This window comes from Pocillopora damicornis, chromosome 7, assembly GCF_964200805.1.
Source record: "Pocillopora damicornis chromosome 7, jaPocDami1.2, whole genome shotgun sequence".
Taxonomy (NCBI): Eukaryota; Metazoa; Cnidaria; class Anthozoa; order Scleractinia; family Pocilloporidae; genus Pocillopora; species Pocillopora damicornis.
This window is the reverse complement of record NC_142676.1, coordinates 13,147,742-13,172,242: the sequence shown is the minus strand read 5'-3', so window position 1 is coordinate 13,172,242 and position 24,501 is coordinate 13,147,742. Positions and strand designations below refer to the sequence as shown.

At 37.3% G+C, this 24,501-nt stretch overlaps 3 protein-coding genes and 1 pseudogene across 9 annotated transcripts in view; 1 reads left to right on the top strand and 3 right to left on the bottom strand.

Moving 5' to 3' along the window:
• The window catches only part of LOC113668967 (tRNA (32-2'-O)-methyltransferase regulator THADA), a 45,478-nt gene extending 39,615 nt beyond the window's left edge, over positions 1 to 5,863 (bottom strand). For 3 of the 6 annotated variants that reach the window (XM_027184946.2, XM_089212704.1, XM_089212703.1), the window contains exons 1-4: positions 5,425 to 5,703; positions 4,467 to 4,650; positions 2,915 to 3,026; positions 2,316 to 2,422 (exon numbers count right to left, since the gene is read on the bottom strand). In XM_027184946.2, the coding sequence (XP_027040747.2) occupies positions 2,316 to 2,422; positions 2,915 to 3,026; positions 4,467 to 4,650; positions 5,425 to 5,534 (513 nt within the window). In that variant the 5' untranslated portion in view covers positions 5,535 to 5,703. Of the gene's footprint in view, positions 1 to 2,315; positions 2,554 to 2,914; positions 3,027 to 4,466; positions 4,651 to 5,424 lie in introns of all 6 variants that reach the window. The other 3 variants (XM_089212706.1, XM_027184948.2, XM_089212707.1) reach the window with 3 other exon arrangements.
• Positions 5,864 to 7,404: 1,541 nt separating this feature from the next.
• Positions 7,405 to 8,165, bottom strand: LOC149042669 (uncharacterized; annotated as a pseudogene).
• A 1,167-nt stretch (positions 8,166 to 9,332) lies between these two features.
• Positions 9,333 to 18,576, top strand: LOC113668980 (protein dispatched homolog 3). Of its 2 annotated transcripts, none has more exons than XM_089212702.1 (8): positions 9,333 to 9,523; positions 9,627 to 11,167; positions 13,360 to 13,584; positions 13,752 to 13,877; positions 14,194 to 14,464; positions 14,863 to 14,990; positions 16,508 to 16,594; positions 17,184 to 18,576. In XM_089212702.1, the coding sequence occupies exons 1-8, from the start codon at positions 9,472 to 9,474 to the stop codon at positions 17,421 to 17,423; spliced, it is 2,670 nt and encodes an 889-aa protein (XP_089068828.1). In that variant the 5' UTR covers positions 9,333 to 9,471; the 3' UTR covers positions 17,424 to 18,576. The 2 variants fall into 2 exon arrangements, with proteins under 2 accessions (XP_089068828.1, XP_027040767.2); XM_027184966.2 differs by having other exon boundaries at positions 16,797 to 18,576.
• A 2,238-nt stretch (positions 18,577 to 20,814) lies between these two features.
• LOC113668995 (hydroxyacyl-thioester dehydratase type 2, mitochondrial) lies at positions 20,815 to 24,501 on the bottom strand. The gene is made up of 4 exons (XM_027184982.2): positions 24,208 to 24,501; positions 23,642 to 23,724; positions 22,865 to 22,965; positions 20,815 to 21,707 (listed from the first exon to the last, which is right to left on the bottom strand). The coding sequence occupies exons 1-4, from the start codon at positions 24,459 to 24,461 to the stop codon at positions 21,657 to 21,659; spliced, it is 489 nt and encodes a 162-aa protein (XP_027040783.2). The 5' UTR covers positions 24,462 to 24,501; the 3' UTR covers positions 20,815 to 21,656.

Here is a 24,501-nt window from a genome sequence, read left to right as displayed (position 1 = left end):
TCATCTTTACCTGATCAACTACAACATCAACATTGAATTCCACTACCAATATATAAAAAAAACTTTCTTGGAATTTTTTGAGATCTCAGAATTATGAGGCACACAAAGTAAACAAGCATCCCATTGAATTTGTGAGAGGTCAGAACTAAAGTGTGTTTAAAGAACAAGGGCCAGTTATTTAAACAAAGTTAAGCAATTGTTTAACAAAACTGCCATCTAAACTATCTTGAATTTAGCTGAATCTTTAATCTGAACATTCATTTATGTAAACAGTGTCACAAGGGCCAAAAGCTAGCAGTGGTAGGACATTTATTTCATGAAAACAACCCTCTTACAGGGAATTTGTAAGGCCCACTGCTTGGGTGAAAACCACAGTTTAAAGTTAGACATTGTATGAATATGATCAGATCTGTCACCTCTAAAGTTTAAAACCCAGGTTGAAATCATGGTGTGAACATGAAAATGAAGCACTCTAAGATTGCTCAAGTTAATACAAGGGAACCAAAGGTACATCAATATTACCAAAGACCTTCTGAGGGTCACTTTTGTAACAAATTCTAATTTTCACCACTAGTCTAGAAGCATTTTCCAAAATCAAAAACTTTTCAAAATTTTTTAAAGAAATTCCTCAGAAAAAAGTTATCAAATTATTTATTTGAAACTTTCCTTTAATGCTCCCTATCAATCTCTGTTTCAAGAACTACAATAAAAAAGACAGGTCACCATGCTTGCTAGAAAGATTTGATGGGCTCATCTTCCTACCCCATGGTACTAACCATGTTCACTTGATGAGTAGAAAGTCTCAAGCATATTTTATTTATAATTTATATTTATAACAACTTTATTTAAATAATATCATATATAATATATTATTATTAAAAAGGGGTTATAGAAGGGAGGAACTTTATCCTCATTGTAAACTATACCCTAGATATAAATATGGAATAATTTCATATATAATATAAGGGAAAGTCATCCAATCTTAAATGACATCAACTCAAAATGTTCCCCATGTCATGGCTTTCAAGGTCGTAATTTTTACCCAATTACATAATGTTATGTGCAGTACAAGGCAGTGCAATACTGCCAAATCACCTTAAAGGCACGCATGCTTGATGTGTTTACAAAAATATTTTGAGTTTCTATTCTCTAGCCTGCAAAAGCGTCAGGGCTTGAATTAAGCAGTAACCAATGGTTTGTTGTGTTATAGGTTTGGTTACTAAAAATATGTTCCAGTCACCTGACATGCTTTTTACAAATTCCTTTTTGGGTAAGCAAATGTAAATGTCCTTCTGCATGAAATTGCTTTACAGTTCAACTGAACATGGAAGTGCCAACTTCAGAGAAAGTAATCTCAAGGTAACAAGGGCTATCAGTGACATGTGGAGAGTTGGACACAACTTCATTACTTTCTGCCACCTAAGTTTTTTCTCTGTTTTCAGTTTCATTTGGAGTCAGTGTGCCCTGTATGTTAAGTCTATCAGATGCACAGGTCATCCAAGACAGTAATTTAAAACCTTTCATTAGTTGGTTCCATTTACCATCCCAATTTCAGATTTAACATATTTTACATTCAATGATTCAATGATTGTTAGATCATACCTTTTTCAAACCAGTTGGTAAAGTTAAAGTCTATTTACTCCAAGGATTTATTAATCAAAATATTCAAATTTGAACCCTGACTTGGAAAAACTCATGATGATGACCTAAAATAAGCTTGTGATCTTCCTCTAAGCAGAACATCCAGGTTCTTTAATTCAAAACATGTCACTAATAGTACCATAAAGTTAACATAGCATAAACATAACCTGGTCCCAGAGGTATGTGAAGGTCATACTGCTAGACAATTTTCTGCCTTAAACTCTGGTTTGAAAGGGAGAAATAAATTATTGTTTAACAGTGGTCTGTGTGTGAAGGCCAAAAAGAAGCCTTAAGTCTTTAGTTTCCATGAGTGATCAAGACAGAATGTCTCCTTACAATACCAATACAATATCAAGCTGACAAGTGATCTGAGGAAATAAAAGCATCTATTAGGGGATTACTAGCTGATCCAATTTCAAATTCTCCCACTACAGCACATCATAAGAATTGTATGGCTGACAGTTATATTACCCATATATGGGCCATAGTTTATGTCATACTATTTCCATACTTGGACCATATATGGCCCATATCACTTGGTTTGGTAAGGGTATGGACAGATGTGTGAGTGAAAGGATTAAACATCACTTATTTACAAAACAGTGCCTTACTTAAAATTCATTACCACTACAAAAAGCTACAAGTGCCTCAGCAACTAGTCCATTCTTTATTACCTGTTGACAAAAGGAATCTAAGCATTGTGAAATGGTTGTAAGAATGTTTTCAAAGAGCTCTCCAACACACTCCCTTCCAAAGGCAGAGGCATCAATGAGCTGACAAACTGTTTTACATTGTATAAGAAAAAACATCCATAATTTAGAAATATAGCACAATGCACCATCTGAAGGTCATAAAATTTTCCATCCACCCTGAACTGTATATATTGCTGAGCAATTCTGTAGCTTGAAATATCTATCGTTAGACATACAGTACGTATTAACCTTACACACAGTACATTTTAACTTTAAAAGCTAAGGGACCCAGTAACAAAAACACCATCAGGAAATTGTAATGAGAAAAACTATCATGAAGAATTTAAATAGGATAAACAAAAGACCTAAAAGAACAGCAAGCCAGCCCAACACTGTCTCAGGTCCAGCAGACTACAGCAACTCACCTATATGCAAACCTTCCCCACATACATCCGTTACAACAACATGCTTGAAATAAGAACTATCAAACACAACTTTATATAAAGTACAAGTACATGATGGTATAGTCAATTACTATGTATTCACATCTGTTATCCATAGACAAACAAAATGTATCTTACCAACTTCAATTTGATAAACAATTTTGCTTGTAGACAATAAAAGTTCTTGGATATTTCTTTTGATCTCACATTTTGCATGATGGTGCTTGAACGCACAAAGGATTTCAAATGTCTGGAAGAAATTATTATTTTTTTAGTAATGTACTATGAAATTGTTAAAGTTTTGTAAATATATGACATTGTCATGTGCCCTAACCACCAGCACGAATATTTAGAAAACCATAATTACAGCTAAAGTGTGTAGAGGCAGACACATTGATGTGAGCCAGTCCAGAAAAAGCAGTCCAGCCCCTCACTTGCACCTCTCAGTTTCATTTTCCGTGAATGTCAATTCTTATTGTAAATGTCACATGAAACTAAATCAGAAATAAGGATATATTATTTTACATTCTCAATTAATTGAGAGTTTCATCTTTGTTTTACAACAATGAAGTAAATGTTTTTATTGTAAAATGGTCACAACCTGTTTCAGTTCAAATATAATAACACAATTTTTAAGACACAGTGGTCTTATTATAGAACACTGATTGACAAAGTTAATTTGTGCTGGACAAGAAAATATATGGCTCTCAGTCATGACACATGGACCCCACTACTCTTGCTTCCCTCAGTCCAAACTTCATGACCTCAAGCCAAATACTTCTGCATCCAGGCCTACAACTCAGTCGATAAGCACATTTATCATATGATACATAAGGCCCCATCCATACAGTTATTGAAAAACATTGGACAAAAATCCTGGTTACCAGTCATTTCCTACTCACACCTGTTTCATACTCAGTGGATTTGTAACAAGCTAGGACTTATCATACTCTGTCAGTTTTGTCATGCTTTCCATGTTAAGTCTGTTGAAAGTATAGTCAGAAACAACTGAATACACAGCAGAATTTTAATTGCATCTTACTTGCTTGACTCTTTTTTATCGTAACTGAATGTTGGAAAAGGTAAGAAACAGCCATCAGCTTCAGTCTGAAGCAACACAAATTGGGTACAGACTGTCTGAATTTCAACATGAATTGACTGAGTACAAAATTTCTGTGGGTATGACATGACTGGAAACCAAAATCCACTGTATGGGGTTCATCCATGATGGTATGAGCAGGACGGGAAAAAGCAACAAGAAACCCTAGAATGTGGGCTGAAAGAAGAAAAGGAAGAAAAGAGAGAACCATATCCACATGGTAACTACTAATTGACTGACTTATCTTGGTCATCACATATGGATTGAGTACAACAGGGTCCATGCCCAATGACCTTTGAGTGAAACATTTTCCCATCCAGACCTCCCACTCAGTTACTACATAAAAAATTATTTAGCGAATAGCCACAGTGTATTTTAGGCAAAAGCTACATACTTTCCAATATGAAGTAACCTAACCAAATGAATAAGCATTTTACTACATGGATTTTTCAAACTGTATTTCAACACAAGCATTTGAGGGGCCGTGCAGGTGACAGAAACACCACAAATACACTTTAAATTAAATACATTTTACAATATCATTGATACTATCAAGTAATAAATGTAAAAAGACGAATATGCTGGTTTTACCTTTTTTACTTTCTGACAAAGTTTGAGATTCTTGAGGGAGCAAAAATAAATCCCACACCATATACTTGTGAGTGGCTTTAGCAGTTCTTGGGTTTCGGATGACAAGTCACCTTTGTGTATTTGTACAAAAACCAGTTTTGACACCACATCTAGGATTGCCAGTTTCTGCTTAAACGTGGGTTCCCTAAATCAGGAAGAACGATTATCTTCTCTAAGAAACAATTTTCATTAAACCACATTTTATACCAACACAAAGCATGACCCCTTAAGGTAAACTACATTGTGTACTGTTTTCACCATTTTTTCTTTTATTAAACAATTGTATCATGGATGCAAAATAAAATTTGGGTTATGTGGAATTCTTGACATCTTCTCAGTTTGGACCACAAACAAACTCCCAAAGCAATAGAGAATAGCAAAACAGAGTCCTGATCCCGTTTCACGCGCGAACTTTAGGATTCAGATGTCACAAATTTAGAAGGGAAACCTTCACACCTTCTCGTATGCAAGGTTTCAGGTAAATCTTGAGGTTTTCACGAAATGCAATGAAAATATTCACGGGTCACTTATGCTTCAAGAGGTGTACTGTATTGCGTTACATAACGTTGTTACTTAAGGACATCACTTTCCACTCAATCGTATTGTAAGTCTACGTTCCTGAGTAAAAAGTAAAATGACTAATCACAATTACTTTATGGTCAATACACTATCCTAATCATTGAAAGTTAAGTTAGAGCAATGAAAGGAGTCGATTAGCCAATAAGTACTCCAAAGGAGGGAACTCACGCTTCGTGCTTGTGCTAAATTCACGAATCACGCATGCCTCTCGGTAAAATTGACGCGTGACATACTAATTCCGGACTTAATCACGCGTCACGTAAAAACACTTTGCCACTCTCACAATAGATAAAAAGTGAATGAGTGGAAATCAAGAAAGCAATGTGTGTGATTCACTTACTGGAGATATTCTTCAGTCTTGACACAAACATCTAGCCATGATCTTGGCCAAGATTCTTTGTAAGTACTAATAAGATTTTTGATTTCTTGAACGTAGAAAGTTTCATCCATCAGTAAGGCATATCCATTCAGTTAGTTGGTACCCAACCGTCTGTAATCGTTCTCTGTCGCTAAGGAAGGGAGTAAGCTGCTTCGAGTGGTTCAATTCGCAAAACGAAGCTAAACTTTGTCATCAGCGTCATAGTAGAGTAGCAGCTGTGTGGAAAAGCGAGGGAAGCTTGGGTCGGGTCGTATACACGACCCGACCCAACCTCCCTTGCATTTTCACTCCGACACCGCTACTCGCCTGGCTTCTGCTAAAGCGCAGTTCACTACCGGGCTTCGTTTTTCTAACTAAACACCTAGATCAGGCTACTCCGAACAATGCGAAGGGATCGTGCGAAGGATGTTCTCTATAAGCGAGTATCTCTATAAGCGCATGAGCAAATTCCTTTGTCAAAGCGCTCTCAGCATAATAACAAATCAATGGCTAACTGACTGCTTGCATTCTACGAATTTTAAAACGATTCCCTCCTCTAAATGAAAACCCGGATAAATTTGTGTGAGGGTTATCTTTCCAACTAGACTCTGATAGCTTTAAATTAATAAAATAAAAATTGTTAACAGTGGCAAGAAATCTTGCTGTATGACCAAGTTCACTACCCAACCCCATTGGCTGAATAAACAAAAACAAAACAAAAAAAATTAAGAAATTCGCTCTATCGTCATTCTTTGGGGGACACATCCCATTTATCAAATTTTACAAACCACAGCTTTACGTAGATATATATTTGAGTGCGCGTATTGCAAAAAAAGGTGTGACTGTTTTCATTTCGCATGCCTTTACTACGAATATTGTACATTGTATAAACCTGAAGTGTGGCAAAATTACGCCTAGCCTGAATATTCTTATTTTTTTGATGTTACAATATATTCTCGTTAAGGTTACTGTGAAACTTCGGGATCGAGTGTGTTCTGAGAATGGTCTGTACGCGCGTCGCTTTCAATAAAACCCCTGAAAAGCATCTATCACCTTAAAGATTATAAAATAAAATCTTAGACAAAATTATTTTAAGGGAGCACACGCCCTTAAACCCGAAAATAAACGATGAATTACGTGTACCTGTCTTCGTGTTCGTAACATCGCTGGAAATACATTACGATGCAAATCAGCAGTTGATGGGCTGCAAAAGTATGTGATAATTTTTCGATATTCCCACAGTGGTTGCTGAGAAAATCTATATTGAACTGAGTGCATGGAATATTTCACAATCCTCATCACACAAGAAGGCATAAAAATAGAAGAATCTGGAATATCATAAAAGTGCGTTAATGACTCGTTAATAACTTGGTAACAATCTATCCACACACCCTGTTAGTTCGTTCGACGTAAGGGAAATCAAAGTGAAGGTAAACCCTGAGTTTTCGGCCTCCTTAGTTTTAGAAATTCAAACGTCTCATCAGAGTGGTTTTCCACGCTGTCATGTCGCCGACCGTTGAAACATGTGCCGAATTGGGATAATTCCGCAATCAAATCGAAACTGGGGTCCCAGATGTAGAATCCTGAGAGAGGAGAAAAAAAGGAACAAAGCACCAGCCAGCCACAGAGCAGAGACTGGGGGAGACAAACGGCTACATTAGCGGCCAGAATCTTTTTACCTGCCTTTTGTGGAAAAGCAAAGGAGTAGCCGAAGTTTAAGATATGATGATAACACCTTTTGCTATCTATTAACTATTCTATCACTTTTATGATTTTCAAATAATATTTCCATCAAGCTAAAAAACCTTTTCTTTGGGTTCGAGGATGAGCGATAAACAAACTTTAATGATAATGATCAAGGATAGTGAGAACAAATGTTTTTACCCATGGAAAATCAAAATAAAGAACGTGCACGTTCTGCACTGTGAATACGTCTTACTACGTTATTTTTACCGCCCTATATTATGGATGAAAAAAGCTCTCTTCATCAATTTGTTGGGCGCGGTGGTGGCCCGCTTGTACGACAGAAACAGGATAGCCACGTTAGTCGAACAACTGGCATATTGCCTTCGATTTGTCGGGAAAATCAGGGTCGTCGCTACATAAACGACGAAGTGTCTGAGAAATTGTGAAAAAGGTATGGAGTTCTTGACGTGTGATGGACGCGAAGATGTTGCAACAACTATAGAATCTGTAGGTTTGTGGTAAACACTGGCGCATAGACCGTTGCCTTCAGTTGAAATTTTGATGTTTAGAAAATCTAAAGAAGTCAAAGGAGAGTCGGAAATTTCCCAGCTATATTTCAAAACCGGGTGAACAGAATTGACGGTGGTTATAAATTGAGCGAGTTCCTCTCTGGTGGAAGAGGTAGCGCCAATACAGTCGTCAATGTAGCGACCGTAGAGTTCAGGTTTGGAGCCATTGATTGACTGAAAAATTGGTGTTTGATAAAACCTATGAAAAAATTGGCGTAGCTGGGTTCCATTTTGGTACCCATGGCTAAGCCATTAGTTTGTTTATAGTAGTTGCCACCGAATGAAAAACAATTGAGTGTTAGTACTAGTTCGGCTAGACGGAGTAGTGTTTCAGAGCTAGGTTCCTTAACATTAGGTTGGTCGGAAAAATGTTCGAGAGCCTGGAGGTTTTCGTCATTGGGAATGACAGTATAAACTTTAATTTCCCACAGACGTAGCACCACAATTTCTTTAGAAACTAACCCCATCTTAAAGATGCAACTTTATATACACGTTTAATTGTAAATGTAAGGTACATTTGAACACATCCATATAATATTTTCCGTTGCTGAGTATTAAATGCGTGCGCATTCCGAGAACATCATAGCCATCGTGACCTTGTATAGTTATTATTTTCATTGATTATGTTATGTCAAAATAAATTTTAGATTGATCCAAGCTTTTATAAAAGGTTAGAAAACACCCCGCAGTATTTTGTTACACAAAAGCAAAATTTATTTACTGTCCTCTGCATCTATAAATGTTTCACCTTATTTTCACACAGCTATTTATTTTCACTGCTATAAACTGACATCTGTAGTTTTAAGATGCGAGTAGTTATAGATTGAAGAATTTCGTACTTTCAAGTGTCCGTGACATGCGTGTAGAAATGCGTAGACATAAACAACCAAACATGAATCTAAAAATTTCGTTCAAATCTATCCTTGCATACATTTCAGTTCATTCTTGATTTGGTTATTTCTTCAGCCTATCAGCACCAAGACGTGGTGTGGACACCTGTGTCGGTAGTATGAATTGAATCTTTGTCAAAACACGTGTTGCTGGCTAGACAATTTCCATCTGCAAACACTAAATAGCAAGTTGGGACAAAACGACCACGTGGACAGCGGAGAAAATTGTCCAAAATATGATTTGATTTCTGTTTTTTCAGATCTCAGGATCATTTAAATTCAACAATCACAATAAATGATACCTTGATATATGCAAAAAACAATTCACTTTGTTGAAAACAAATTGATAATTTTGAATTTGCTATACGCTTTCGTCTTTCCACAGTTTCTTGAGAAAAGGAGATCAGGCGAGTAACAGCAATGTTGAGGTCGATCAGTTTATGCCATCGCTTTCGAAAAATCTTTCATTCTTAAAGTTGATTTACTCTATCTTTCGATAGTATTCTATTCAATCTGCGCGGATTCTTTCAGGCGTATCAGCCACGAACTATATATGTATTCTGTTGTGACGATGTCCTGACTGTAATCACACTTTCTAAGTTTTTATTAACAACTCAGAAGGTCGTGCTATTTAGCGTAAGATCACCTCTTGGAAACTCAAAGCACCGAAAAAAAGCCATATGTCATTATTTCATGAGAAAGGGACTCGTGCAGGGATAACCGCTGACGCGTAAGCTTTTGAATTATGCAAATTAGTTGCCGCCAGATTAAAAGAACGGCGAAAAGCAGTTTACAGAATGTTATCGGTGGTGTATTTTTAAACATGCGTGTATTCTTCGTCAGATTGTCGCGAAAATGAAAGATTAAATTGCTTCATCTAGGTCATGGCTGCCTGGGTATTTCGCTTCCTTGTTCAGAGGCCAAAATTTTGTTTCGGTAAGTAGTTTCGAAGAGCTCATGTTCACGACAAAATATCAAAATTCACGACGTTTAGTACACAGGTGTAATGTGTTTCATTTTCTATTTTTTTTTTTTACAGGATTGACTTTGGGAGCGCATTTCGTCTTGCTTCTGGTGACGGGTTCGCTCTATCTTTCCGGCTATGATATTTTGCCGGCCGATTTTACCCAAGTCCCCTTGAATCTTGAACACGATGTGACAAAACTTCGCGCAGATGCGTGGAAATTCGCTCGGCAAGATTCCCGAGTAAATATAAATCCCACTTCCGTGGGAACTCAAATCGAGAGAACTATTCAATATGACGTTCTGGAATTGATGTACGACGCTGGAAAGGGAAATACTTTTACAAAACGAAATTTGGAACTCATTCAAGAAGCTGAGATGGAAATCTTTAACAATTCCATATATCAGCAACGCCTTTGTCAAATGCTGGAAAATGGTCTTTGTAAACCTCCCCTATCTATAATTCGATTCTTTGACGGGAGTTACAGATCAATTCATACGGATTTGTTTGATCCAAATTTTGAAAACATTACAAGAATCCTATCTTTGGCAAACTCGATAAACGTAACTCGGGCTATACTGGATTTTCATTTGGACAAACACGCCGCGGTTCATCCCAATGAGAACATGCTAGTTCAATCTCGATATACAAGGTCGTTATTTTACATTGGTTATCCTCTTAAAGGATTCCATAACACTGAAGACCGAGTCGACAAACAGTGGGACCAAGCTCAGTTATATTCTAAGGGCGCATTTGCCGAACATTTAGATGTGAAATTCAGACAAGGAATTGGGGAGATGAAATTTTATTACTATCTCCGTGCGTTATTTTTTAATGCCATTTCTCAGCAGGTCATATATGATCTTCTTTTGGCTGGTGCTAGCTTTACATTTATTTTCCTCTTCATGCTGTTTCAAACTCAGTCCATTTGGATAACAGGTTGGGCCGTGTTCAGCATACTTACGTGTTTCTTCGGCGCGAACATTATCTACCGGGTGATATTGGACTGCCGGTACATCGGTATTTTTCACGTACTCTCCGTGTTTATTATTCTTGGTATTGGAGCCGATGATGTGTTTGTATTTATCGACACGTGGAAAGCTTCAGAGTCAAAGACCTTTCGCGACTTGGCATCAAGGATCTCCTTTGTTTACCGGCGAGCGGCTAGTGCCATGTTTACTACATCGTTTACAACAATTGTAGCCTTTGTAACTAGCGTCTTTTCTCCCTTGTTGGGCGTGTCCACATTTGGCATATTCTCAGGGCTCTTAGTTTTTGTAAATTTCTGCTCCGTCGTTATCTTCTTTCCCACGGTCATTATAACTTACGAGTTTTACTGGAAAAACTATCGTTGGCATTGTTTTGGAGATTTGAAAGCGTGGCAAGCTGTAAAATCGCGCAGAGAAGACGTTGTTCAAGGCGAGGTATCAGGAGAGGAACAACGGGAAGACAAGTTCGTTGAGCCAAGTAAACTTGTCAGTAACTTCTTAGGAAACAGGTTTTTCAAAAACTTTATTGCACACGAGAAAATTCGTTGGATAATCCTAGGAGCATTTTTGGTTTTTCTGTGTGTTTCTATTGGATTTGCGACACAGCTCACCCCAGATGAGGAACCGGTAGGTGTTTGATTCATGTCAGAAATAGTTTATGAAGTATGCATGTTGTAGAGTAACGATGGGGTACCTGTGCCGCCCCTAATAGTGAGAGCTGAAATAATCACTTGGTGAGGTGATAATTGTGACTATTATGCCAGTGGTTGTTACGTAGTTTTGTTTTAATATTTAGCATGGTTTCTTTAGGAGCAAATTTAGAACTGCATATTCCGAAATTTTCAAATTTTCTTTCAACAGTTTCTAGTAAATAGTATTATTAAAATGTTAAGAATAACTTATAAAAAACTGCCAAATGAATTATGGAACCAAATGCGGTTCACAGGTTTGGTTTACCACCCGTTAGACTCTTGGCAATTTATGAAGCAAAATGTTAGAAGGCAAATATAAATTAGCCAACCAATTCGGTTTCCTAGTAATATTAATCATTTTTCGCAGTACTTACTAAAAAGCTTATGTATCAGGTTTTCTAAAAAAATTTTAGAAGACAAATTAACGATTCGCGGTAAATGTGGTAAGATGACTTAAGTGTCACATTAGGTAGGCATCTGACTCTAAATATAATTGCCTCTTGTAAATGTTTTCATACAAGCTCAGATTAATTCAGAAAACACTTTTGCGACAATGCCAAGGCAACCATGAGGAATCAAAGCCATCACTGCGAGGCTAAATTAAAAACTTCTGGCCGAGAATGAATATCAGTACTGTCACATATCACGCTAATTAATGAGAGAGTATTTGTGGCCCTGACTGCATATGGATTTTAGACTTAATTTCCAACAATATGTGAACAACATTTTCCATAATTAATTTGTTTCAGTTCCGCGAACAGAAAGTGAGAGCAGCAGTTTAAAGCTTGTTTCATTCGCTGCCGGTTTGCGGAACATATCTCAACATTATTTTTTTCCTGATATCGAAGTTCTCATTTTCGTGCGATTTTCGATGCATTTCGTTCAACATTTCAGGCCTATTTACATTTAATGCGGTTATTCCTTACTCTTTTATAGATATCAAACCTGGTTGTGCGAAGGTTTCCTGTAATTTTCGGAAAACAGAATTAATAACATGCCTTCAATTTAACAAAAAACCTGTCTCTCTAATTCTCCATTTATGGGGAAATGTTTCTCAAAAAACTAAAATAGAATCAATCTTTGCTATTTGGCTCTCTAATTTGAAAAATGTAGCTGCTGAGCTAAACAACTACAACTATTAGGCATGGATATTTATAATTTCATGGAAATTCACTAATTCATAATTAATGAGAAACGTTTCTGTTCTATGAGTAAAAAAAGTTGAGGTCGTGCAGTAGCTTGAACGGAGATGAAAGTTGCTCAGATGACATCGATGTTGAACGGGTCACTTTCAATTAGCCATCAAAATTTAAAGAATACAATGGCTATCCGAAAATTTGATTGGCAAACGAGAGAGTAACTTTACGTTGAATGATGTGTGAGTTGACTTACGTTAGACTGATGATATGTTGGTCAAAGTAAACCGATGAACGATTTCGATTTCTTTCACTGAGAATTCTTGGAACATTTCTTTTGCTGTCACAATCGCTTGAATTCCATTGAATTCTGTAGCACTGAGTGATTCATTGCAAAAATTACTTCAGGTTTCTCATATTACATGAACGCTTCCACTTAAATTTGATTTTCACGATCCATTTCATAAGGGTTATTTCTATTCATTGCATCGTTATCAGCATAGCGATACTAACCTCTTACTTACTAAACGTGAGGTCCGTACTGGGAAATCTTGGCTTGAGGTCGTGGCAGTACAAAAACGACCGAGGGGAAATATACCCAAGTACGGCTCGAGCAGGTGATTCTAGTAAGTGGGTTATGGTACTCGGACCAAACTTATTTATTTTGAATGTGCCGGCTTTCGTGATGAGAAATACAAGGCTACTGACCGTTTCCGTCAAAACGGACCGTGTGGCACAATCGCGACCAAGGAAGAACGTTTGGATTTACGTTAGGGTTTACTTTATAATAAAAATAAATGCTCACATGGTCAATTAAAGCAAATTACGTACAAAGCAATAGACTTAACATTGAATAGATGTTAATTTACCAAGCTCCCTGTGTAGACGACCTGCGCCCCTTTTTCAATATCACATGCAATTCCTAGTCATTTTAAGCCAAAGAATTTTTCTATTGATAGATGTTACATGTTACTTTCACTATTCACGATAGGTGGACGTATGGGGCCCGGGCACCAATTGGTACATTATAAAGAGGTTACGGCGCTCGGCATTTCGACCAAGTCAGGAAGATCACGTAGTTGAGGTTCATGTCATCTGGGGACTGAAGAATCAAGATCGTAGCTCGTGTCACTTTACAGACTTTAAATGCAAAGGGAACACTGTGTTTGATCCAAGTTTTGACTTAAATCCATCAGAGTGCCAGGTGGCTTTGTTAGTAAGTCATTTCATGTTTCCTTTTCCATCAATCTAACGGTTCATTTTTAAACTTAGGAAAAAAATTAAATTAAGCAGTACAGATATTTACAGCTATTGCAGTTATTCTTGAATTTTTCATTCTAGAGCAACTTTGATATGCTCCTTTTTTCTTCCAATTCTTTAAAGGAATTCTGTAAAGAAATTAAAAACTTGCCAGAAAATAAGATCCAAAACTTGAGAATAAGGAGAAACGCCATTACGGGTGAACCAGAAATCCAATGTTTCATAGACAGATTGAATGACTATCTGCAGGTAAGAAACACTTAATATAAGCACAATAATGAAATGTCGCGAAACATGGCCTCAAATGCAAAAAAAATAAACTCGTTTAAATCGCAACTTGATGAAAAATGAAATACTCAATATAAGGAATATTAGCACGAAAGAAAATTGTCTAAGACGTTTAAGTATGATTCTAGTATATGAAGTGCAGAAATATTTTATTTCATTAGGATTGCACATGCGATACGAAGTATCAACTTCTGATGAGACAGTTTCTTATTTAGAACCAGCTATCGCTCAACGCAATCATACAAACGCAATAAAGGCTTGTTTTACATCTGTACAGGATGAAGCTAACAAGCCCAAGTATTCTAATACCACGGTGTTTGCGATACCATCACGTGAAAGTGACGTACGACAGTTAATGGCACGAAACCCTGACCTGTTTAACGTAACGTTAGTGGGTGAGATGTACGACAGATACTTTGAGGTGGTTCTTGGCTATTGGCTGACCAATGCCAATCAGACTGTAACGTCATCTGACTTCAAAACGTTCGGCGGATTGTTGGGAGGAGCGAAGGATCCAACTGACTCTTCCTCTATTCCAAATTATCAAGGTCTGCAGTTTTGTTCAAAAATACCTTATGGCGAGATCATTGTAGCATGAGGAGTTAAACTGACGGGTTACAGTCTGGAAATGAACAGAAACTGGTCGGAGTGATAATTTAGAAACTCGCTGTAGACTTCATTCGACTTTTCCATTCTCATTTTTCCTGTTAAGTCGGTTAGGAGCCCATTCCGAGCAGAAGTGCTTTCTAACTTAACTTTTCCTACGAAGAATTTCACGCAGGCTATAATCTTTCGCACGAAAAAAGTTAAAGGTGCCTTCTTCAAAAGAAAGACTGCAACATTGTATGATCAAGAGACAAATAATGTAATGTTATTGTGCCTAAATGTGACGACAGTTTCTTTTTCCCTTGCAAACATATGAATATCATTAATTTTTTTATTTCAGGGGGCCAGTACGGAAACAGACTACTGTTTGCTTCTGTGGCTGTGAATACAACCATGGTTCTTAGCAAGACGGGGCAAACTGAAGGACTTAAAGTGTACGATCACTGGGAAGGCTTCGTGAGGGAAAAGGTATTCTCAATACAGCATAAAATGATTCAGCTGTAAAATATCAAGAAACCTTCACTATCTAAGGTGAATCCACGTGTTTGGCGGGAATACAACAGTTCTTATGTCTTTGGTACCAACAAAGTTGTTTTTGAAAATTTATGTCAGTTAATTTTATTTCCGTAAAATGGTATTTAATTCAGTAAATTACATAGTGTTATAAAGCATTTAGTTATTCTATAACCAGTAAGTCAGTTTTAGTCAGTTCGGTGCGATATAAGTTATCGTTTGTATTTAGAAGTGTTTAATGTATGAATTCGAATTCCGAGGTTATTTAGGTTAGAGCTGTCGTGATTAGTTTCCGAATTGTGACAGCCTTGTCTAACCTCCTCAAGTGGACGTGCTTAATTTGTTTACTGACCTTGCTTTAGACGCACACGAAAGTTCTTGTTTTGACTAAAACAGTCAGAGGTTGACTTAGTTGAACGAAAGCATTATGATTAAGTACTCTACTGTTCAGATCGAAAGTCTCTTGAAATTGTTTGGTTTAGCGTTCAAACAACGGATGTTTGATCTTCCGGGGTCAGCCAGCTGACCTGCCCTCCCATATCTGTCAGTAGTGAATATATAAGCATGTTCTTTAGAGTCTACGTAAAAAAGAATGGGAAGGAGAGAGAAAAGAGAATAGAGGAGACGGAGAGTGAAGAGAAGACTAGAAGAATGTAGACAGTGTGCAGCAGAGTAGAGCCTGAATTCCGCAGTTAAAGAAGTATCCAGTGAGAATCAGAGTGTGAGAGCCTAAGAGATTAACTAAAGTTACTCAGAATGAAATAAACTGGGATGTAAGTGGAATTGTGTTCTGAAAAACCGAGCCATTAAAGAAAGCAGAAAAAGACAGCTGGAGAGCCTTGGTGCCTTTCACCGGGCGTGGTGTGCTCAATAGCTTGTTCCTTTCGACATTTAGTCGCAACAAAAGTGCTTGATCAGGAAACATATAATCGCGAGGCGTCTCAATCTTATAATATTCGAAATAAGCTCTGTTTTACACTCGAAAAATCAGAAACATGTGAGCTTTTTTAAAAATATATCGCAAATTACGTCAAAATGTGGTAAGAACAAAAAAGTAGCGCAGTCGAGTGTGTCCTCGATGTTCTTACCACATTTTGACGTCTGTCATCTCTTACTGAACAGACGCACAGCAACGTGTAAAACGCGTATTTCCACCACATACATATTTATCTCCATCTTAAATGAACTTACATTACAACCTATTTCATTTGTTATCAAACTTTAAACGTAGAACTGAATCGAATAACAATCTTGTTTTCTATCATGAAGACCGGCAAATATACTTTGTGTTCTGTTTAAAGCGGGGGAAAAAATCGCTTACCTTGGGTAAGACACTTTTGCTTGCTAATGCATTCAAGGTCAAAAACTGCTTTTAAATTCACAAATATATTGTCAAAGTATATGTAAACAAAATTACAAAATCTTTAGTGTTAGTACATACTAGACTAACACAGATCTCTCTTCTCTGTTAGTTAAAGACGATGCCAACTTCATGTAACAACGCCTTTCAAGCAACTCCTAATGGACATAACGCCTGGCACTGGCTTAAGGTCAAAAAGGTAATTTTTTAGAGAATATAACATGCAACACTAGTTTAGGACAATAGTACTTGCTCTATTTTCAAAAAATAACAAAATTTATCAAATTCAGTTGCAATTCAGAAAACAAAAATGAAAGATGCGTATTTAAGAAAACGGCTCTTTACAATGTGTATGAAATTTATTTGTTCGAAGACCATTCCATTTCCTTGTTTTCCCGTAGGTGCTAGCATCAACTGCCGTGCGAGGCATCCTGCTTGGACTGGGTCTAGCGATATCGCTTCTTGTTGTTATGACATCAAACTGGCTAGTAGGCTTGCTTTGTGGAGCCATCATAGCTTGTATTACCGTTGGTGTCGTTGGTGTTATACCGCTAGCGGGATGGAAGCTTGGAGTTCTTGAATCTCTGAATCTCACTCTTGTTGTAGGACTTGCTGTCGATTACGTAGTTCACCTTGCTGATGGCTACGTGAGATCCCAGAAGCCTACACGCCGGGAAAAAGTCAGAGACACACTAGATCATGTAGGAATTTCCGTGCTGTCAGGAGCAAGCACGTCACTGGGTGCGTCTGTGTTCATGATAGCTGCTAAAATTCTCTTTTTTTTTCAGTTTGGCATTTTCATGTTTTGTACCATTGGCCTCTCAATCATCTACGCCCTCATTTTGTTCACAACTGTTCTGGGTATTTTCGGCCCTGAGGGAAACACCGGATCACTAGAACCATTTTACAATTGGTGTAGAAGAAAAACTGGGCATCCCGTACTGGAAGAGACTCCTTGTGAAGACATATCTGATGCTGAGTACCAGTTTCCTCCGTTAGGGTCTGGTAAAACAGCCACACCTTTGTAACATCGACTATCGCGCAACAACAACTGCAAAATAAATCCTCGCGTTTACAATTTCCTAAAATTTTTCTTGGCGGTGCTATTCAAAAAGGACAAAAATCTGAAACTTTAAAAAAAAAACTCTCTAAACTGAAACAGACACTTTTTTGTATCCTATTGTTTCAAGAAAAGATGGAGTTAACATATGCTAACGATGCCAAAATTCATCGCAGTGAAAGTCCAGCACGCATATATCTGATATCACGAATGAATCAAACGCTCTCCAGAACTTACTACATCAGGTAAAGCTGAAGAATTAACATTGATATGGGTCATTTTTTCAGCATTAAGCAAACAACAGATTAGAATGGACAGTCAAACAGTAAGTTCCACATTGTGTTATCACACCAAAACAACAGAACAGCCACATGAGCGGATGAACGTACAATGATAAGCATATTGCAAAACGCCACTGGAAAGTGAGAACAAGAGAGAAGTGCTATCTTTATTTTTATTATCTATATTCAACAATTTTCAAGATAAAAATATTTCTTGAGTAATTCGTTACCTGAGGCCTACGTTCACAACTTGAAATGTCATAGGAAATGTGTGACGCGGGGTTGACTTGGTTGGCTAACTTACGTTACGTGGTAAAGTCACAAGAAGACTCGGTATCAAAAAAAAAATGAAAATGAAATCAATCTCCAAATAATCAGTAAACATTTGTCTATAGAATATAAAACAGAATAAGGATGAACACTACAACTTTGGTTTACCATACCTTTTTCATTGATTACGAGGGACAACATCCGTCTACTTCTGCGTCACGCTCTGGTGGAGGCGGGGGTGGGAAGGGAGACGATTGGGCTAAACGAAATACTGCCGTCGCAAACGTAGAGAAAAATTTGGGGGTTAAGGAAAACTGAAGAGCAATAGGCTACAGGATTTAAAACGTGCAAATGTAGGGGGTACTACAATTCTTCAATAGTTTGCAAAATCCTGCCCACTATGTTTTTTTCTCAAGTGTGTTCTTCTGTGGTGCATTTGTCTTATTTACACTTAACCCTCTATAGCCCATAATCTGCTCATTGTAAATGAAATATAATAAATAATTCTAACTTTAACTTTGTAAATGGAAGGCATACTCATCTGCTTAATAAACACTTTTTTCTCGTTGACTGAAATGTATTATTCTTAAGTTCACACGCAGATAAACTTTTTCCTTAACCTCAGTAGCTATTGCAAATTGGCACCAAAATGTCCGCGGAATCGCTGGGTCTGTTTTAGTTCCAATCCTTATAGGGTCGAGATTCAACGTGTTAGAGTGCAAAGTTCCTATCCATTTTTTTTCCTCATTATGGATAAGCGAATTCACACCTGTTAAAGTAGTGTTAAAATCAGAACTTTTTGTTTTTAGGTCGAACTCAACATGCAAAAGTGAATGTCAACAGGGATTTCGTGTGTTCCACTCGTGTTTGATATATTACATTACAGAAGTTGAGATGGGCACGAAGCAAGACTGTACTGAAATAAGATGTAACCATTTAGTGATAAGAGGACGCAATTCGTCGTAAAAATAATGTTGATACATAGACCTAATAGCGGAGCCAGCCTCAATTAGTCGATTGTGTGAGATACTAACGTAACAGTCAAATGCAGAAAGAGATTCATAGAAGTGCGCCAGATACTAAAGTAACAATCAAATTATAGAGAATCCTACACGTGCACGAGATACTTTAGTAACAGTCCAATGACATATAATCCTAAAAGTGCGCGAGATACTAACGTTGTAATCCATTGGACGAGAATCCTAAAAGTGCGTGATATATCAACGTTACAATCCAGTGGAAAAGAATCTTAAACGTGCACGAGATACTTGCGTCGAATCGAATGAAGGAGGATCGTAATGTTGCGCAAGATACTAAGGTAACAATCCATTGAGAGAGAATCTTAAAAGTGTACGAGAACTCATGTTTACTGTAGGTAGTGTCGGTCGGCATCATCGGTCGAGTGCCGTTCGAGTATCGGTCCATATGTCGGCCGATAGGATTTTATCGACCGAGTGTTGGTAGATATATCGACCGATAGTGTCGACCGACATTACCTTCAGTAAACATGATCCCAAGATTTTAACGTCACAACCGAACGAAAGAGAATTCCTAAAGTGCGTCTAATACCAACGTCATAACCCAACGAGAGAGAATCCTAAACTTGCGCGAGATACTAACGTAACAGTCCGTAACAGTCCAATGTAGTAGAATCCTAAAAGTGCGCGAGATACCAACGTCACAATCCACTGAAAGAAACTTCTAAAAGTGCGCGAGATACCAACATCACAATTCACTGAAAGAGAATGCAAATTCTTACAGTGCGCGAGAAACTTATCTCATTAAACGTTTTGGTGTGTAGTATCGCTGAGTAGTCTTATGAGCTGTGTTGTATTTTGACGATCGAGCCTGCAGGGCGGGTCAAAATACAAACAACGAGTAAAAAATGCCTCATTCTAAGCGCATTTCTTAATAAGACGGTAAAATTGACTAGATAAAGAAGCGTAGCACGCGCAGCCAACCGGTTAAACAGGGTTTTTAAAGTACAAAAGTAACCAACTGCCTGAATATTGCGTGACTCACTCCATGATTGTTCTTTATACTTAATTGAAGTGGATGATAAACTAACGTAACAATCCAATAAAGAGGATGCTGAAAGGCCTCAGATACTAAGGTAATAATTGAAAGGAAAATCTTCAAAATGTGCGAGATTCTATGAAAGAGAATCCTAGAAGTGCTCCAGATATTAATAAGGTAACAGTCAATGAAAGAGAATCGTGAAAGCCCGTTAGAAACAAAATGTAACAATCTACGAATAAAAGCAAGAGATTATGAACGAAAGAGAATCGTCAGGTAAAAGCGCGCGAGATACTAACGTAACAATCCAATGGAGGGCAATCTTAAAAGTAGGGAAATTTAGTTTTGTCAACTGAGTTAATAACGTAAATTGGCCACCGTAAAGAGTTTAAAAGCTGACGTTCCGCGCGTTAGCACTTCATCAGAGCGATTGAGACGATTGACGAAGGGCTAACGCTCTGACAAAGGGCTAACAATCGAAACGTCAGCTTTTAATCTCTTTAGTGGCCAATTTACGTTATCTACCGACGTAGCACTACAGTTTCCGTTAAGAAACTTACCCCTCTTTATTCATTAATCTCAAAAGTACCCGAGATACTAACGTCGACTCAGATCAAAGAGAATCATAAAGTGCGCGAGACATTAACCTAACAATCCACGTCTAATATCTAATTGTCATCTATTTAGTGATCACCCTTGACTAGCTGAGTTCCAACGGCCTTTCTCTATTTTCTTTAGCTTTACTAAACGGTCACTTAAAGCGGAACCACTCACATAAATTTAAGAATAATCTTTCAGGTAAAATTTCTTCCACGTTTATTTCCCATAACAACTGTTAGTACAGTTTAACGGTCACCCACCAGTAACTTTCTTTAGTGTTGACCACAGTCAACGACTTAATTCACGAAAGCAAACTACAGAAACCAAAATAACAAGCACGGATTTCAATTTCATTTCTTCTTGCAAGTTATAGGATTGTTATGACAAATACTACGCTAAAACATCACGTTAGCCATTTTCTAATTTCTGTCCTTGAGCTCCAACTGTTAAATAACAGTATACCAAGAATACTAAGTCTGCTTTATTGTTCCGTTTTTCCAATACGGCACCATTTTGTGGATGTTGTTTAGCAGCGAAGATTCAAAGCATTTTTGAGTGAGTTTTTTTTAATAAGTTGTACATTAAGTGAGCAATTATGGCATGAGATGGCTTTTTTAAAGTCGTGTTTAACCCTATTCCGTAATAACCTGCATGATGTAAGAAACGTTCACCCCGCCATTCCTCTTGGGTGACCAGCTGTGATCCCTCCTTATTCAGTGTTTTGGACTATGGTACAGCACATTCCTCGCATATGCTACCAACTTAAATTTATTGTCAGTTAAATGGAACCTTTCATGAAAGAGGTTGATCATCCTTGCAAGTGTCTTTTTGTCTGTGAATTAAGGTCCCCAGAACCTCTAGTGAAGTTTCCTTTCGAGTGAGGCAAAAAAATAGCATATGTAACAGAGTGACAGACAAGCTTGCTTGTGATTGGGTAACATTTGCAGGACTAGGAAAAAAGTTCCCATATGCCATTTTTTCCAGCTGAGAACATCTTATTTACTTGGAAATGGACAAAACACATACACATGGACTCAGCCAGGTTTCTTGAGAAGTAACAACTTGGTCTCACCACATAATACAACCTGAAATGTACAAATTCCAAAATAAAACAGCAGCAAAAAAAACATACACCTCAAAAAATAGTGTCACATATAATACCTGCAGATACTATTTTTCATTGTATTCTGGCAAGCCCTGTAGGCCTTAGGGGAGGAAAATTATGAGCAATGAGCAAAATGTCTGCTAGCATAATGTGTGAACCCATCAAACAAGGGATCCATTTCAATTCCACCACTATTTCATTTTCTTGCAATTTGGCTTCTACTTTTGTATTTGAAATACAATGTTAACCCTAGGGTCATATCTCAGCATTGCACCATAGTTAAAAACTTGGCCACAAACAAAAACAACACACATGAAACCACTAATAAAAGTCCTCCATATGACCAAAAACAAGTCTGATGCACTTAAAAGTTTGTTGCTTTAGCTTAAAAAGTCAATTCTGAAAAAGAATGACCACAAAAAGTTGAAGTTCAATGCAGCCAATCTGTTTCTCTGCTTTTGTGTTTTGTTTTGTTTTTTTTTTTTTCATCATTAAGGTGAGCCAAAAGAACAAATAGGTACTGGAAAACTGTAAGTAAAACTTCACCTAATTTAACTGGGAAGTATAACCTGTCAAAGACTAAAATCAAAACCTTGTTGTCATCATATAATGGTAATAGGATCAAGGAGTCCAATTTAGTCTGTACTCATTTGAGTGATTACAGAATTAGACAGACACTAAGCGAGAGTCAAATGTGTCAATCATGAGTATGATTACCGCCCAAATTGGACAATGCAAAAATCTTTTACCAAATACTCATTACCATTACAATTTCTGAGGAAAAAACCTTTTATTGGAGAAAATATCTCTGGAAGAGACATTGTCTAAGTTAAGAAGTTCCTCCATTTTGGAAATTCTCCAGCTTTGTAGAGTAAGTAGTTGTTGCTATGGTTATTGTAATTGATTCTGTGATTGGTGGAATTATTTGAGTAAAAATAGTTAAATTGCCTGCTTTAACTGTTAGATTACCAGTACACAGTCTCATTACAACTCTATGAACAACTAGAGAAATATAGGGCAGTTAATGCACCAATCACATTTGAGAAAATTGTAATGATGATAATTAAGGGCTTTAAAGTACTCTAACAGTGTGGTCAGTTGGTCTGTGGCAGTCATAATTTAACAGAGATCACTTACTTTCCCCCTATGAACTGCTGTGCAAGTCACATCACAACTCATGATAGCATGCCTCAATCTGGTAACCTGAATATGAGTCAAAACCTCTTCCCCTGGAAATACTAGGAAAATAAATTGTAGTCAGAGGTCCATTGTACCACAGCTTTGATTTCTATACTCTTGCATAAACTTAAATGTATCCTTAGTCATGTACATTGGGCTAAATGTGACCCATGGTTAGGAAACAAAGTGATCAGAATGAGGCTAAAGTCCATGATGCTATGGTGCTTTATGGCTAAATCTTTACCTAAGTCAACCAGATGAAAGCCCTGAAACCATGTAAAGGTTAAAAAATACACACTCTTTTCTACTTTCCTTTAAAAAGAATGGAAACTGAAATTTTAGACAATGTAATTCTCCAAGTACATTGAGAATACCTAAAAAATATTTAACCCTTAAACCCCTAATAGTGATTGGCTTCTAATTTCACCCTACATTATTGCCCTTGAATCAAATGAGGAGGTCAAAAGGAAAAAGGAAATGACCATTAATTTAAGAAGCTCCTGATTATCAAAAAAATTCTCCTTCTCAGTAACAGGAGAAATATAAACAGAACAGTGAGGAGAAAATGAATACAAAGGAAAAGGTGTTAAGGGTCAAGTGCTGGGTTTCTTCTATTTTTATTTTGAAAAGATAAATTTGTGATGTTGCTGTCATAAAAACCAGACTCTGAGAATGTATTGAGCATATTTACCAGAGGTATCAAATATGAGTTTTTAGTAGACTTCTCTTACTCACAAGGGGCTGGATACTTGAGGGATTGTGACACAACCATACATCCGGGACCTGGGAGATTAGTGCCATGTACAGCTGAAACTATCCTAAAATAAAAGGGAACATTTGTTTCCTAACATTTTCTTGACAGCGTGTGTAAAGGTGTCAGTAGTACAGAAACCAGAGAGGGGAGGTTCAACCTTGAGATTCTCTCCTTCAGCAGGCTATCTAGTTTAAAAAAGTGATTCTTTAAAATAAGAAATACAGAAGTGGTACATTTCCTCATCCCTTGATTTGTTAATCATGAGCTTAATAGCAGCTGACACCATGTAATCATAATCACCAGAGAACAAAGTACCCATTTGTAGAAAATGAACAATGTGTACTGTGCCATTAGATTATCGATATAACCTGTGAAGTGTCCTCATTTACAAGTGTGATCAAAGTGTGGGCCACTGATAACAAATTATTTACTCTACCAGTATATTAAATTTCACTCTTGGGGGAAACGGCGAATTTATTTTTTAATTGAATCCAAAGATTTTTAATAGTGTAAATTAATAAATTTGAGATTGATGAGATTACGATACCCGTTGAGTATTACCCCATGTACAACAAGTCGCCCAAGTTCAGTTTTCTTCGCAAAATGCTCATCAAAGTGGATAGGGTTTGTGTCACCCGTCAGTTGGGCAAATGCGTTTACATCTTCCACAGTAACAAACCGACGCACTTTCACCTCGTCACCAACTTTAAACCGTGTAGAAGAGTTGTCGGTGAGGTATCGGGTGATTGGAGGGAAATTATTTCGTCGTGAAATCAAAATCTTCACAATTGAGCTCGCCATCACCTGAGCATCAACTGCTTCGATCTCCCAGGCGTCCTTC

Bases quoted from the DNA above. Each gene is read 5' to 3' on its own strand.
- LOC113668980 (XM_027184966.2), top strand. From the start codon at position 9,472: ATGGCTGCCTGGGTATTTCGCTTCCTTGTTCAGAGGCCAAAATTTTGT. The intron at 13,878-14,193 runs GTAAGAAACACT...ACATCTGTACAG, and splicing joins GATTGAATGACTATCTGCAG to GATGAAGCTAACAAGCCCAA. The intron at 14,991-16,507 runs GTATTCTCAATA...CTTCTCTGTTAG, and splicing joins AAGGCTTCGTGAGGGAAAAG to TTAAAGACGATGCCAACTTC.
- LOC113668995 (XM_027184982.2), bottom strand. From the start codon at position 24,461: ATGGCGAGCTCAATTGTGAAGATTTTGATTTCACGACGAAATAATTTC. The intron at 23,725-24,207 runs GTATCGTAATCT...CTTTTATTTTAG, and splicing joins CATGGGGTAATACTCAACGG to GATAGTTTCAGCTGTACATG. The intron at 22,966-23,641 runs GTGAGTAAGAGA...TTATTTTCCTAG, and splicing joins CCTCAAGTATCCAGCCCCTT to TATTTCCAGGGGAAGAGGTT.